Source organism: Ctenopharyngodon idella, chromosome 4, assembly GCF_019924925.1.
Source record: "Ctenopharyngodon idella isolate HZGC_01 chromosome 4, HZGC01, whole genome shotgun sequence".
NCBI classification, from domain to species: domain Eukaryota; kingdom Metazoa; phylum Chordata; class Actinopteri; order Cypriniformes; family Xenocyprididae; genus Ctenopharyngodon; species Ctenopharyngodon idella.
In genome coordinates this window covers 4,631,570-4,645,995 of record NC_067223.1, presented here as the reverse complement: position 1 = coordinate 4,645,995, position 14,426 = coordinate 4,631,570, and the positions used below count along the sequence as shown (strand labels likewise).

General features: G+C 36.3%; 2 protein-coding genes across 6 annotated transcripts in view; one reads left to right on the top strand and one right to left on the bottom strand.

Annotated features, from left to right (window-relative positions):
- nav3 (neuron navigator 3) overlaps positions 1 to 5,349 on the top strand; it is a 169,423-nt gene extending 164,074 nt beyond the window's left edge. For all 5 annotated transcript variants that reach the window (XM_051891151.1, XM_051891150.1, XM_051891148.1 and 2 more), the window contains one exon: positions 1,298 to 5,349. In XM_051891151.1, the coding sequence (XP_051747111.1) occupies positions 1,298 to 1,417 (120 nt within the window). In that variant the 3' untranslated portion in view covers positions 1,418 to 5,349. The remainder of the gene's footprint in view (positions 1 to 1,297) is intronic.
- The window catches only part of LOC127510966 (fish-egg lectin-like), a 736,337-nt gene that overhangs the window by 356,502 nt on the left and 365,409 nt on the right, over positions 1 to 14,426 (bottom strand). The window lies entirely within an intron of this gene.

Here is a 14,426-nt window from a genome sequence, read left to right as displayed (position 1 = left end):
AATTAGCCAAAGCTTTACTCACCCTCAAGCCATCCTAGGTGTATATGACTTTCATCTTTCTGAAGAACACAATCAGAGAAATATTAATAAATATCCTGACACATCCGAGCTTTATAATGGCAGTGAGCGAGGATCAACTAGTATGAGCTGAAAAAAGTGTATCCATCCACATCCATCCATCATAAACGTTCTCCACACGGCTCCGGGGGGTTAATAAAGTCCTTCTGAAGTGAAGCGATGCGTTTGTGTAAAAAAATATCCATATTTAACAAAGTAAAATATCTAGCTTCCGCCAGTCCGCCTTTCCGTATTCAAATTACGGGAAAAAAAAACGGAACTGGCATTGCGTCAGTTACACTTTTTCCATAAGTTGAATAGGGGAGGTGTAGGACGTAGCGTAAGCTTTTTGAACTGCGAGAGTTTTACACTTTCTTCGTACGTTGAATACAGAAAGCGGTCTGGCGGAAGATAGATATTTTACTTCATAACTTGTTAAATATGGATATTTGTTTTACACAAACACATTGCTACGCTTTAGGCCTTTATTAACCCCCGGAGCCGTGTGGAATATGTTTATGATGGATGGATGTGGATGCGACACTTTCTTCAGCTCATACTCGTTGATCCTGCTCACTGCCATTATTAAGCTCGGATGTGTCAGGATATTCATAATATTTCTCCAGTTGTGTTCATCAGAAAGAAGAAAGTCATATACACCTAGGATGGCTTGAGGGTGAGTAAAGCTTGGGGTAATTTTCATTTGAAAGTGAACTAATCCTTTAATTCAAAAACATTCAGATTTTTTATTTATTTATTTTTATGGAAATTAAAGGGATAGTTCACCCAAAAATGAAAATTCTGTCATCATTTATTCCCCCTCAAGTTGTTCTAAACCTGTATAAATTTCTTTGTTCTGCTGTACACAAAGGAAGATATTTGAAAGAATGTTTGTAACCAAGCAGATCTCGCCCCCCCCATTGACTACCATAGAAGGAAAAAAAAATACTGTGGTAGTCAATGGGGGACGAGATCTGCTTGGTTACAAACATTCTTTCAAATATCTTCCTTTGTGTACAGCAGAACAAAATGTATACAAATTAAATATATATAAACTTATCTAAAAAGTAACTTATATAATGGTGAAAATAAAAAACGCATTACGTACTTGTTACTCTTGAAAAGTAACTTAATTACATAAATTTTGTTACTTGTAACATGTAACCCTGGCACTGACTGTTACACAGCGTAACATCTTTCGCTTTGCAAACATATATATTTTTCCTTCTCTGTCCATTAGATGAATATGCTGATGAGGCTACAGGAAGCTGCTAACTACTCCAGTGCCCAGAGCTGTGACAGCGACAGCGCCAGTCACCACGACGACCTGCTGGACTCCTCATTGGAGTCTGCCCTCTAAGCCCCGCCCCATTAGAAGAGGAAGTCTTCTGATTGGTTTAAAACAGAGCAAAGGGCCCACAGGACTTGTGCTTACGCCTCTCCGATGGTGAAAGGATGCAGAGTCCAGGATACGGCGAATGAAAAGGTGCTGGTGGCACACACGACACTGGCGTAAAAGTGTGTGTGCTTACATAATTATTAAAACAACAACTGGAATTTGAATTTGTTGGAGGTGATTCATTAGATAAACATGTTTACAGAGGCAAGTGTTTATTTTAAATTCACTGAGGTGTAAAAACCTAAAGGGCAACATTCTGAATTCTGACCTCAGTCAACAAACTGGTGCTGCCGTGGTGCCAAAACCAACATGTGGTTTACATTCATCTCGCCAGCACCATTCATGAAACGCCTCTAGCCAACAAGCACAAACGTGCAACGTGTCATTACCGCTACTGTGAAATCATACGCAAATTCGCAATCCTCCACCACTCGTTTCACTGCCAAGCGTTTAGTGACCTGCAGCACTGCAGCTTACACACTGTTCCATGCAGTAGTCTTTCGTTCGAGCCCACGGCCGTGTGCGTAGTTGTTTTCTCCTCACCGCAGGTACGAGGCAACTGCTTGTAGGAGAGTGTACCAGCTTTGTGAAAAAGACCAGAAAATGGTGCTTTCTTGCTGCCTTAAATGTGCTGAGCTCTGAAGACATTTAAATGTGGTGCCGCTGTCCTTTTTCACAGAAATGATGGCTTAGGACAGAACCGTGATCAACCATTTTCCTAAAAACGCCACGTCCACATATTTTATTTTTGTTACAATTAGTGTTTTAGTGTAAAACACGCCATTATAAAACGGTCCAATTGTATAAAAGTAAAAAAAGATCTTTATGTAATCCCAGTTGAGCTGGGATCACTTGAATCGAGAGCACAAATCCGACGCGTCGCTTTGCTAGCATGCCGTTTTTACTTTGCTATATGTGTGTACGTGCACGCGGAAACGTTTTTCGCTCCCGTGCACCAGTGTTCGTGTAGTCGAAGTTCATTCATCCTTTATTTTGTTTGCTACGTGGGTTTTGCACAGTTGAAAAGGTGATTGTAAATATCCAAGTCTTGCACAGCCTCTTAAAGATGCACTCTGCCCGCTCGGTATTGCGTTTCTGCTCTTCTAGTCTAGCATTACGCTCTTGTGATTTACTGAGAAAAAAAAAAGCAAACCAGCAACCTGTCCAAACCTTATATGTCTTGTAATGACTGGTTATTATACAGAGCTCTAAACTGTACAGTGAGAGGTGAAGTGTTTTTCAATTTCAGAAAACTTTAGTGTCAGTTTACTGTTCAAGGGCGCAGAATCATCCAAAGCGATTCACTGTTTTATCTTTGAAATGCATCAACCATATCGAACTTGCATTACACTGATACAATTCCTGTCTTGCAGCTTTCAAAAAAAAAAAAAAAAAAAACACTGGCCCCTTTGGACATAAGCCACATTTAAAGACCCCATGAATGTTTTCCGACAACCAAAAGTTATTGCAGAACCCGACTGCCAAAAATGGCTGATATTTTCATTCTAAAGAGCATTTGTTTGGACAGAAATGTATATGCACCCTTAAATAAGGATAAGCCATCAATATTTATAGTCCATTATGATTGCAATATGTTTGAAAGAGAAATACTGTAAATTTTAAATGTGAATATCTGCATAAAGTTTTGTTTTTTTGTCAACTTTAAGGAGTACAAGAGCATATAAATGACCTCAAAACTAACAGACAAAAGCCGCAAAACTCTTCATTTTGAATTCATGGGATTTTTAAAAATGTATGAATGTCATTGCACTAGATAACAAAATCAAACAATGTGGCATATATTTTCGAAATAAACATTTCACGAAGTTTGTTAGTTTTTTTTTTTTTTTTTTTTAAATAATGAAATGTTACAATGTTCAAAAATGAAGACAAAAAGTGGTTACACTTTATTTTAATGTGTACTTGTTACAATTATACAATTAAGTTCTGAGTTTAGCGTTAATCGCTTGTAATTATGCATAATTTACTGTTTTTACTATAGTAAGTTCATATAATGTGTAACAAGGCCACTGTCAAATAAAGGGCCCTATTTTAACGATCTAAGCGAATGGTCTAAAGCGCACGGCGCAAGTGCACTTAGACCATGTCCGAATCCACTTTTGCTAGTTTAACGACGGGAAAAATGGCCGGCGCCCCCGGCGCATGGTCTAAAAGGGTTGTCCCTATTCTCTTAATGAGTAACGAGTGTGTTTTGGGCGTAACGAGCAATAAACCAATCAGAGTCTCATCTCCTATTCACTTTAAAAGCCAGTTGCGCTCGCACCATGGTGGATTTGCTATTTACATGGTGGAATTTGCAAGCGGAAAAATGAATGCTTCTCTAGCAAGGAAATGGATCTGCTCATGCGCGAGGTTAAAGCACACGAGCAGACCATCTACGGGAAAAGCCGGATTCCACCAAAGCATTTTTATCTTTATGCACACAATAATAATCTTTTACATTGTAATCCTTCTATTTTTAATATTTGGCATGTTTGTGTGCTGCTGCGCGTCCCTGTGTGTGTAATAAGCAGAGTGTATGCACGTTATGCACCCGCATATAGGCGCATATTACTAACGCGATCTTAAAAAAATATATATATATTGCGCCATTGACTTTAGACCAGGTTTCATTTGGTCAATGGCTCAGCCTATTTCAGTTGCCTCAAAATAGCAACACGCCAACAATGCGCCTGAACACACCTCGTTTTCAGACCAGCACACCCATGGCTGCACAAATGGGTGCAAATGCATTTGCTATTTAAACAACGTGGCGCAGGACATGAAAATGATAACTATGTCAGGCTGAAACTAGCAAAAAACACTTGCGTCGCGCCTGGTGCCACATTGCGCCAGGTGTATGATAGGGCCAAAAGTGTAACCCAAAAAGAATTACGATATGTTCTAGTTTTCAAACATAGATGAAATGCACCTGTGGTTACTCTGCTATAGGACTTCTGTGTGACACCACTAAAAAACATTAGTGTGAAACGTATGAAAAAAAATCACTGCAAAAATTGCTCCGAAAAGTGGTTCATCACAAGCATCATTTATTATAAAGATGCAAGTCTAATGCAATGGCATTCATACATAACAAGTGTGACTAAAGTGTCTGAATACTTTTTAGGTCCACTGTAAAATTGCTTACGATTTCCCAGAAATGTTACTGTGAAAGACTTTTCACTTGAGAATATTTTCAGAGTTTGCACATGTTTACAGTAACTGAATCTCTGTTAGCTTGATGTACATGGTCAAGGAGGTACAAGGTGTTTCATACAAGGTGCTATAGGTGAATCATTGAAAAGCTTTGCGTCTCTGTCTTATTTGGTCAGGCCTTTACCACATCCAGCTTAACCTTCTGACTCAAACTAAGTAACTCATTCTCACTGCCACAGTTTTACAGGCTTTAACCTTTGATTCTTTCCAGTCTACCTTTTTGTTGATTCAGGAAACTGCTTCTTTGATTCCTCAGCACTACATTGGTGCTATGTATGTAACCTCCAAACTCTGTGACTCTGTGCCTGATGCTTTGCTTGTCAGCCATTGTTCAGTGTAAAAGTACTCAACAGAAACATTTATAAGAAGTGCAGTAAAGGTTTCAAACTGCCTAATGGTCCCTAACCTCAAACACAAATAGTGATTGTCCATGGTACATCAGAAATCGTCTTTTAATTTTCTTCATGTTATGGCAAACACATCTCTTGGTGAGAGCATAACATTGAACTACTTTGAAAATGTTTCTTTTCAGGTGGAACATTTGTTGGTAGATGTTTTATATTTTGTACATTTGTAAGTAACATATCATGTAAATAGAAAGAGACCACAATTTAATTCATCTGGGGGATTTTGTAGTCTTTGTAAAGCCCTAATAAATGGTATTTGGTGTCACCTGAGCATTGAGTGTTGATTCATTATTTATATATTTATCTAATAAATGATTTTATAATTGTTTTGTCTTTTTTTAATCTGTCTTATATGTATATGTCATATTTTGTCTGTTGCAAAAGTACAATTTTAAATTCAGTTCAGTTTGATCAATAAATGATTCACTCATGAACCTCGTTGTGCCCTCTTGTGGTTCTGGAAGCAATAGCATCATGCCTGTGTTGTGGCCACAGCTCATTCTCATTTCATTACAGTGAGTTAGACCACAGTACCTTTCAATACAGCTTTATACTTATGATCAAGTCTCAGGGTGTCTGATTTGTAATAACCCTACTGCACGCATTAGGAAAGCAATATTTAAAATAAACAATATAAGCAATAAAGTAGTTTCCGGTCTTGATTGGCATTATTCTGTATCACTTCACCAAATTATTTTAAAGTGCTTCTTTTTTTCTCAAAGTTATGATCTTTCAGTAACATTAATTGAACATTCCTTCAAAGTTATATGTCTTTAATAATGTGCTTTAAACGTTAGCACATTATTTACACATTGTTCATGGGACGTTTTTTCTGAAATGTTTTAGTTGGGCATTCATCTATCATTTTTAAATGTTAGCCTACTAGGCCTACTTTTTTCAGAATGTTCAGAGAACATTCAAAAATTGTGACTTTTTTTCGCGCAATTGTGAGTTTATAGCTGGCAATTCTGACTTAACTCGCAATTGCAAGTTTATATCAGGTAATTCTGAGGGGGGAAAAAATCAGAATTTTGAGATGTAAATTTACAATTGCAAGAAAAAAAAGTCAGAATTACCTTTTTTATTTTTCATTCAGCAAGCTTCCATAGTTTCCTTTAGTTTTCACATAACCAAGAAAAAACATTTTTAAAACATTTTTTTAAAAACTGTCATTTTGAATGTTCAGATAAAATTCAGAAATGTTTTCATTTCTTAATGGGAATGTTAACAAAATGATCTTAGAACATATATTGCTCTTTCACATACAACCAAAAGCATGAGCATCAAAATCAAATACTTTCTTACTATATAGTATGCGAAAAACATATGCCACAGAGTAGTATACAAATACATATTTGGAAAACAGTAGGAGAAAAGTCCCCGGATGACCTACTACCGCCGTGATTCTGAAGTGCACATTCGATGGACACTTTATTTGTTATCACAGCATTTTTTCTTCTGTCAAATCAACTTAATTAATGTAGTTCAGAGAACATAATATTTTGAGTTTCTGTTGATTAAATCAACTGCCTTCATTATATTAACTCAAATTTTTAATTTCAATGAACTCAATTTTAAGGCAACCAGGTAACTTACTTTTTTAAGTTAAACAAACAATTCTTTTATGCCATGAGGCCCTGGGAGAGGATTTATGAATGGCAGTGAAGCAACGCAACTGATGCTGGTAGGTCACGTGACAGTAACAAAATGGCGGATGTAGTACATCCGAATTTCATTTATACTACCCATATTTATTCACTATATAAAACATACTTTTTTAACAGTTGCAAAGTAAGTTTAAATTCAGATCAGATAGTATGTGATTTCAGACACACCATTTGAGTTTAGCTCCAGCTAAATAATTAAACACACCTGTGCAAGCTAATCAAGGTCTTCAGGACTACTAGAAAGCTATGTGAGTTTGATCAAGGTCGGAGCTAACACTGCAGGAAAACCCCTGCTTTATAGGGTTAATACTTGCATAAGCATGAGTTTAACTTTGTTTTGCTCAAGTAAATGTCCTGAATGTTCTCTTCTCCTGACATTAATACAAACAGTATGTCTTCTTCAAGATTCAAGAGCCCACTTGATTCTATTTCAGGACAGTACACTGATGGAAAAAGTCATGGAAAACGTAAGAGTGTAGCTGTGTAGTGCTGATTGATGCTCTCCGTTCTTTTCCCAGCATCACTCTGAGCTTCAATCTCTCTGGGCTTTCACTTGTCAGATAAATAAATGGCTTATCAGTGTCTAATTTCATAATAGCTGATTATTGATCTGCATGAGTTGGCAGTGTAATTGAAATGAGGCTGGAACATTGTGTTTCGGAGTGCTGGGAAAAGAGACGACCTCACAGTGAATCATTCTCTCTGGTTCACAAAAGACGTCAGTAGATTCATGCCCTCCGGCGGGTGAGGAATTTTCAGTAGATTAAAACTCTCTCCATATTGATGGCACAAGCTGATTTGATTAGTGAGAACATTTTACCTGCTTGCCTCAAATAGACTACACAGTGTGGCTGAAAAACAATATTTAGTTATGAATTAAAAAAAAAAAAAAAAATCCATCAGCAAAACACCTGTTTTCAGTAAAGTAATTTTCTGGTGTATCAAATTGGTACTGAAAATAAGCTACAGAAAAAAAGGTTTATGTATCAAGGAATGAATAATGAACCATCAGATATAAAAAGTGTCAGATGTTTATTGTAAATATTGCCCAATATAGCTAATAAACTGAGACTACAAACCACCCTGTAAAGTCATCATGAAATCAAAATTGAAAAATCTCTTTATTTTTATGGAATATTGCAGTATTTATTATTGTTTATCCATGCAAATCATTATTTTTATTAATTTTTTTAATTCATGTTCCCTCTTAATCTTTAATCAACTTCCCCACCCTCTTGCAGTGACACCCCTTCTCTGATGCCGTGTTTACTGGCGCGAGGGCGGGACAACCTGTCACTCACATGATATCGACCAATAGCAAACCACAACCATCCAATCAATTCCCCAAAATCAAGCCCTGCCCCACATTCTTTCTTGTTCCAGAAGCTGTTTCACCGTTTCAAGAAAAGACTATCGCAAGTTCGCAACTTCTGTTTAATGCAGACTTTCGGTGAATGTTAGATTTGGCAATTCCTTGAATTGTCAGTCAGACAAAAAGTCCTGCAGTGATAAAATAACCATATTATTCATATCATACATGTATTAAATGTGCTAGCCATTTTGATTTTGATGTTGCTAGCTATGAATAGGTAGAAGTTTACATATCAAAATTGTGAAAACATAAGCACAGTTACTTAAAATGATGGGGAGAAACTATAAAATAGTGAAATATAGGAAGAGAACTTTCAAGATGAAGACAAAGCCAAGAAACTTCATTAAAAAAGTGTATTTTTAATCCATTACATAATTTAAATAAAAATGTCCTGTTGTTTCTGGACATTATAGGACATAGTAGGTTTGCTTAAAAATACAAAGGCCTATTTATATTTCTGTTTTACTAAATTTGAATAGTGCTTCTAGTGATCATCTGTTTGAAGCAGACATGCTCTTTTAAAAACTAATTGCAGATAAAGTTTTGAGTCTTTAGAATCAGTGATCTGTGAACTCCGTGCAAAATAGTAATAATAATAAAAAGTTCATGATCACGACTTTGCTGTGTGTTGAGCTAATCAAATGCAAAATAAATCAAGAACATTTTAAATCCCTCATTTGCAGTGGGCTGTGGGCCGTGGAGGTCAGTTGTTCATAATTATAATGTACAAAGACCCATGAGATCATCTAAAATGAACAACAACATGCAGTGGTTTCATAAAAACGGCAAATCCTTCCCCATTAAAAATAAAAAATAAATAAATAAAATAAAAACTTTTCAGAAATAATAAAAAGTGCCTTTGTGTGGCATAATGAGGTAAATTATAGCTTGAGCGGTCAGTGAAAATTACAGGGTGTCAGTCATTTCAGTGAGTTTCTCTAAAACACCCACATTAATTATATCAGCTTCACATCAGTCAAGCTTTTATCAGGTGGGTGTCTGAGAATCCTGCTTATTGAATACAATGTTTCAACGGAAATAGATTTTAGTGGCTTGCTTTTGTGAAAAGGCTATTTAAAAATGAATAGTCTCTACTTATATAAGTTTGAGGGCAGTGAGATTTTTTTTATTGTTTTACAGTAAAAAAAGTAATATTGTGAAAGTGAATTGTTATACTATAAAATTATATATATATATATATATATTGAAACTGTGATACAATTTTTTCAGGATTCTTTGATGAATAGAAACCAGGCATCATATGTTTATACTGACATACTGAGGTAAAGAAAGACAGAAAGTTCCAGCAGAAGGAAATAAGATTGATAAAATCATATATTTTTTTTCAAACATCTTTCTACTATTAGAACATCTCCAAATTAAAGTCTCACCCTGCGGTAAGAGATGATTTACTTCACTGAAGATCATCTATTTCAGGCCCATCAGTCCTGCTTCTTAGGTCCCCCCAAAAAACATTCTAGAATCTGTAAGGTAAAGGTGTCATTTTCTTTTCCAACTAAACGACCAGCCCCCCATCATGCTTGGTTGGGAGCATGAAGTGTGTATCACTGTCAGGCAGGTCTGTTTAGTGTTTGCACAGGTTCAGGTCAAAGATTTTATATACAGAATGTTAAAATCTGACTTTATCACAAGTCTCTGGTTCAACTTCTGATGATCTCAGAGGGGCTCCAAGCTCAAGAAGAGAGATAAGATGGGTGAGAATCTGGATGGCAGATAAGGTAAGGCATAAGGCAGTGGAGGGAGGCAAAAAAAGAGGTCTTACATCCCCTAAATGTTCAAGTTCACATTCATGACCATTGTAATCATACCTTGAAAAACAAGATCTGTTGGTTTCCACTGTTGGTTAAGGGACATATTTATGTTTCATGTTTCTTTTATTCAACTTTATCTTTTTGCGTCTGTAGATTTCAATTACAATAGGCTACATATTCTTAAAGGCTTTTTTCTCAAATTATTATTTTTTTTCTCAAGCACTGAGCCAGAAATCATCTTTTCATCAGCACATACACCAAATCCACTAATCTTTTTATTTATTTATTTATTTATTTATTTATTTTTATTATTATTATAGATTACTGTTACAATCATACAGTAACATAAATGAATCATACAACTAATTATAAAATAAAAAGACTAAATACGCTAAATATTAGAATCAAAAAACTACTTCACCGATGTCCGATTCGCTATTGAATCACTCTTTTGAGTCGGTTCTTTTTAATAAATCGGTCAAAGGATATAGCTAAACGGTCTGAATCGATTCGCGATTCAGTTTGATTCATTCTGAAGTGACAGCTGACTCATGCGTTTATTCGTTTGTAGCGGCTTCTCTCATTAATTAAAACACTAACCAGAGACTTTAGAAGAAACAAAACACGAAGCGCCCTGGACAAAGTGGAAATTCACCTACAATCCATTGAAACCAAACCTGGAAAGCCGTCCTCTCCTTTGTTGGCTATGAAAAAGGCATTTTTGAAGTTCAATACCTGCACGTGCAGCTTGTGAACCACTCACCTCAGGTAAACAAGTAACGTTAGGGCCTACATCAAAACACTGTAAATGCAAGAAAGTATTTTGAAGTTGTTAGTACCGTGGTATTCTTTGAAGTACCTTAGTCACATAAATACTATAGTACAGGAATATATTGTTGTAGTATAAATGACAGTTAAAGGGAATTTTCGCTAGTAATAATGTGTCATATGAATAAGCAAACATTTAAGGAAATTTGTTTCGCAGTATTTTGTTGCACAAATTTAACTTGATACCACTTATAGGATGATTATATTCGCCTCGGATTATCTAGTCATTTTCTGTCACGAGTATGTGCAGTAAAAAATAATACATTATTTAATAATGTACTGTAAGTGTAAAAGTCATCACGACATTACAGTTTAACAGTTTTAGGCACAGTGACATTAAACATACCGAAATGAGCGAATGTGTATGTTCACCGCTTTACATAGACGAACAATTAAAAAGAATTGACGTAATTGCATAATTGACATATTTATTTAGGCTATTTATTTATTTTTCAGTCATAGTTGATGTGAAACTGCAAAAAACATGGCATGATAAAACATACAATCAACAAATCTGTATGCACTGACTGGTTATGGGTAACTTTTAAAGGTAATTGACCATCACATTCCATTATGTATCTTAATATTAATACTTTATACATATACCAGTTAGAAGAAATCAAATATATAACCAGTGAGTCCCACGTGCTCGTGAATCCTCCAAACCATCAGCACCCATTACCAAACCAACCCATGGTAATTTTCACGCAATACCTTGTAGCCTTATTGACTAAAGGCTTAACGGATTCTCCATATCCATCATGCTCTCTTGCCTGTAAGCCAGTGTCTTAGCGATCATCTCGCCTCCATGTTTGGCCAATGAGATGTGCTGGAGAGATGAGCCGAATGGCCTCCCACCCCATACTTATCTGCTTGTGCCTGAGCTCCATTTCTAGCACACAAAAGAAGCTATTAGAGCCTGGAACCTGTGCTGAAAAGGAAGAAGAATTAGCAAGTCTAAGTGTGTGCAGAGAGAGTGAGAGAGGATCGACTGGAGGTCTGGCTCGGGTCACCTTCATAGATTAAAGAGGATGAGAGTCACCTGGGCCCATATGCAACAGAAATCTCAGAGTGAGAGCGCTGACGTGGCGTCAGCTCCCCGCTGTCCAAAAGATCAGCATTTCAGATTTCTGCATTTACACAAATTTACATGTAATGTCACTTTTATTTCTCCCAACTCTAGTGCCAAACAGTACAATGATATATTGGACATCTACCCTGGTAATACAGTGCTTTTGGAGATTTATTGTAACATCACGTATCCTAAAGGTCACCTTAAACAGTGCCTTTTTTAACAGGGTAACAAACACAGGCAACGCTTGGAGGATTCAGCATAGTTTGCTCTCCAATCACACATTCTCTTCATTGGAAGAATTAGCAATCAAGAGAAAATCACAGAGGAATTCATGTCATATAATCATCATTTAAGATAATTGCACCTAGGCCAGTGTAAATGCAGTGACATGCCTATGTACATGCAAAAGCTTCATGACCTGCAGAGTGCTTAAACGGGCAGTTATGTTAGGTCAGGTTTCTTGCAGCAAAAACATTTATAATTTAGTTTTACTTCACCATGTTTCAGCTTATGTGGCTACATTTTGCTACCATCTAATACTTCTGTATTGCAAATGCGGTACCCGGAAGTGTCAGACTGAATGACACTCAATTATAGTCAAAAACAGAGGTGTCTAACTTCTGCACAACCACCTGAGGCTTATCTGAACAGCTGCACACAAATACATCTTAAAGGGGACCTATTATGCCCCCATTTACAAGATGTAAAATAAGTCTCTGATGTCCCCAGAGTGTGTATGTGAAGTTTTAGCTCAAAACACCCCACAGATAATTTTTTATAGCATGTTAAAATTGCCACTTTTGGGGGGGGTGAGCAAAAATGCACCGTTTCAGTGTGTGCCCTTTAAATGCAAATAAGATGCTGCGCTCGGCCTAAGAGGGTGGAGCTTCAAGAGCTGATTCTCCGGTGTCAGGATCAGTCAGGACTAGGGCTGGGTATTGACACAAATTTCAAAATTCGATTCGATTTCACAAGCTTGCAATTCGATTCGATTAAATTCGATTCGATTCAATATTGATTATTTTGGATATACATAAGGAACAGTACATGGCAAATTTTCTCAAGAAAAAAAAATCTCTCAACTAATGCTGTAAACAATACGTGGGAATCAGTTCTACATTAATATTGAAGGTTAAAATTAACTGTTTTGTATACAAACACTTAAATTAGTGGAAGTCAATGAAGTTTTTATAATAATAAAGTTAAAATACTAACTTTACAATTATGTAATTATATTTCTACTCCAATTAGTTTTTTTGAAATACATTATTTAAATGGTGGCTGTTATAAAAACTTATTCAAACATGCAATCAATATTGAAGAACATTATAAATTATAACGAATGTGTAATATGGTGCATATTTAGCAAAATGCTATTCTCTGGAGTTCAGTTTTATAGCTGACTAACGAGTTATGGTCACTGAATATGGTTTCTGAGGTAAATGTGACGTTACGTGACATTGCTTACAAGCTGTTTTATTGACGTCTTTCGCGTTTGAAACACTGATTGAGCTATACCATGAGACAGGATACGGATTTCGGTAAGTTGTACTGTATCTTTGAACATACCTTTGTGTATTCATTCATGTTTATTTCGCAATGTAACTGGTATTAAAGCAGAGGAGATGATCAGTTCACGCGCGCTTCGCATTGCCGCCTCTCTTGATCTGAGTCTACAGCCATCTGTCACGACACATCAAACAGCGCCAAAACGGTTATTTTTTTGAATTTCGTAATAAAATGGACAGAATTTGAAATCTGAGACTTTGTTTCATATCAAAAGTAACTAAGCACAAAGCTTATTGCCATTTATTAGATGGGAAGAGCGCTACAATGTTCTATTCATTCATCAACTGAAAACAGACTAGACTATCGATTCTTGGGATTTAAGAATCGATATCGGTTCGAAAAAATGAAAATCGATTAATATCGAGAAATCATTTTTTACCCAGCCCTAGTCAGGACGCACTATAATGTCAGAAACTGCGAATATATGCTGCATGGTTCAATTACGGTTATAACTTATATTGTCGTCTTGTTTTTATCCACTATATTACTACAAGCCAGTTTACCGATAAGATTTATAACATTTATTGCACTTCACACAAAATACGAAGCACCTCTTTTCACTCTATCACTGTAAGAGCTTAATAAAACACAGTGCAAGTGTGCATTAAAATATTATTATTATAAACTCTCTCTCCCTGGGATTATCATCAACATACACAGCGAAGTACACAGAAACACTCCTTACAACTAACAGTAAACAAATATATAAAGACCTTATGCCTTTTCGGTTGGTGCTTAATAAACTGGTAAACTTTATATCCGTAAATCAACTCCGATGAACTGTAATAAAGTGCCCTCACCTTTATTACTGCCGTATCAAGTATCACTCTGGAGACTGTATGTTTTGTATTGTCCCTTTGTATTGACATTCTTTACAAAGCAGTCTGGTGTGAAATGGTTCACACAGACATAAACGAATTTCGGTAGAGTTGAGGGAGCATTTTCTTCAAAAACAAAATGAATCTACCTCGTCTTCAGCGGCTCAGATTTAGGGAGTAAATGGAGAGATATGTGGATTAATCCATCCACCTACATAACACCTAAAACGCTTGGGAGACATTAAG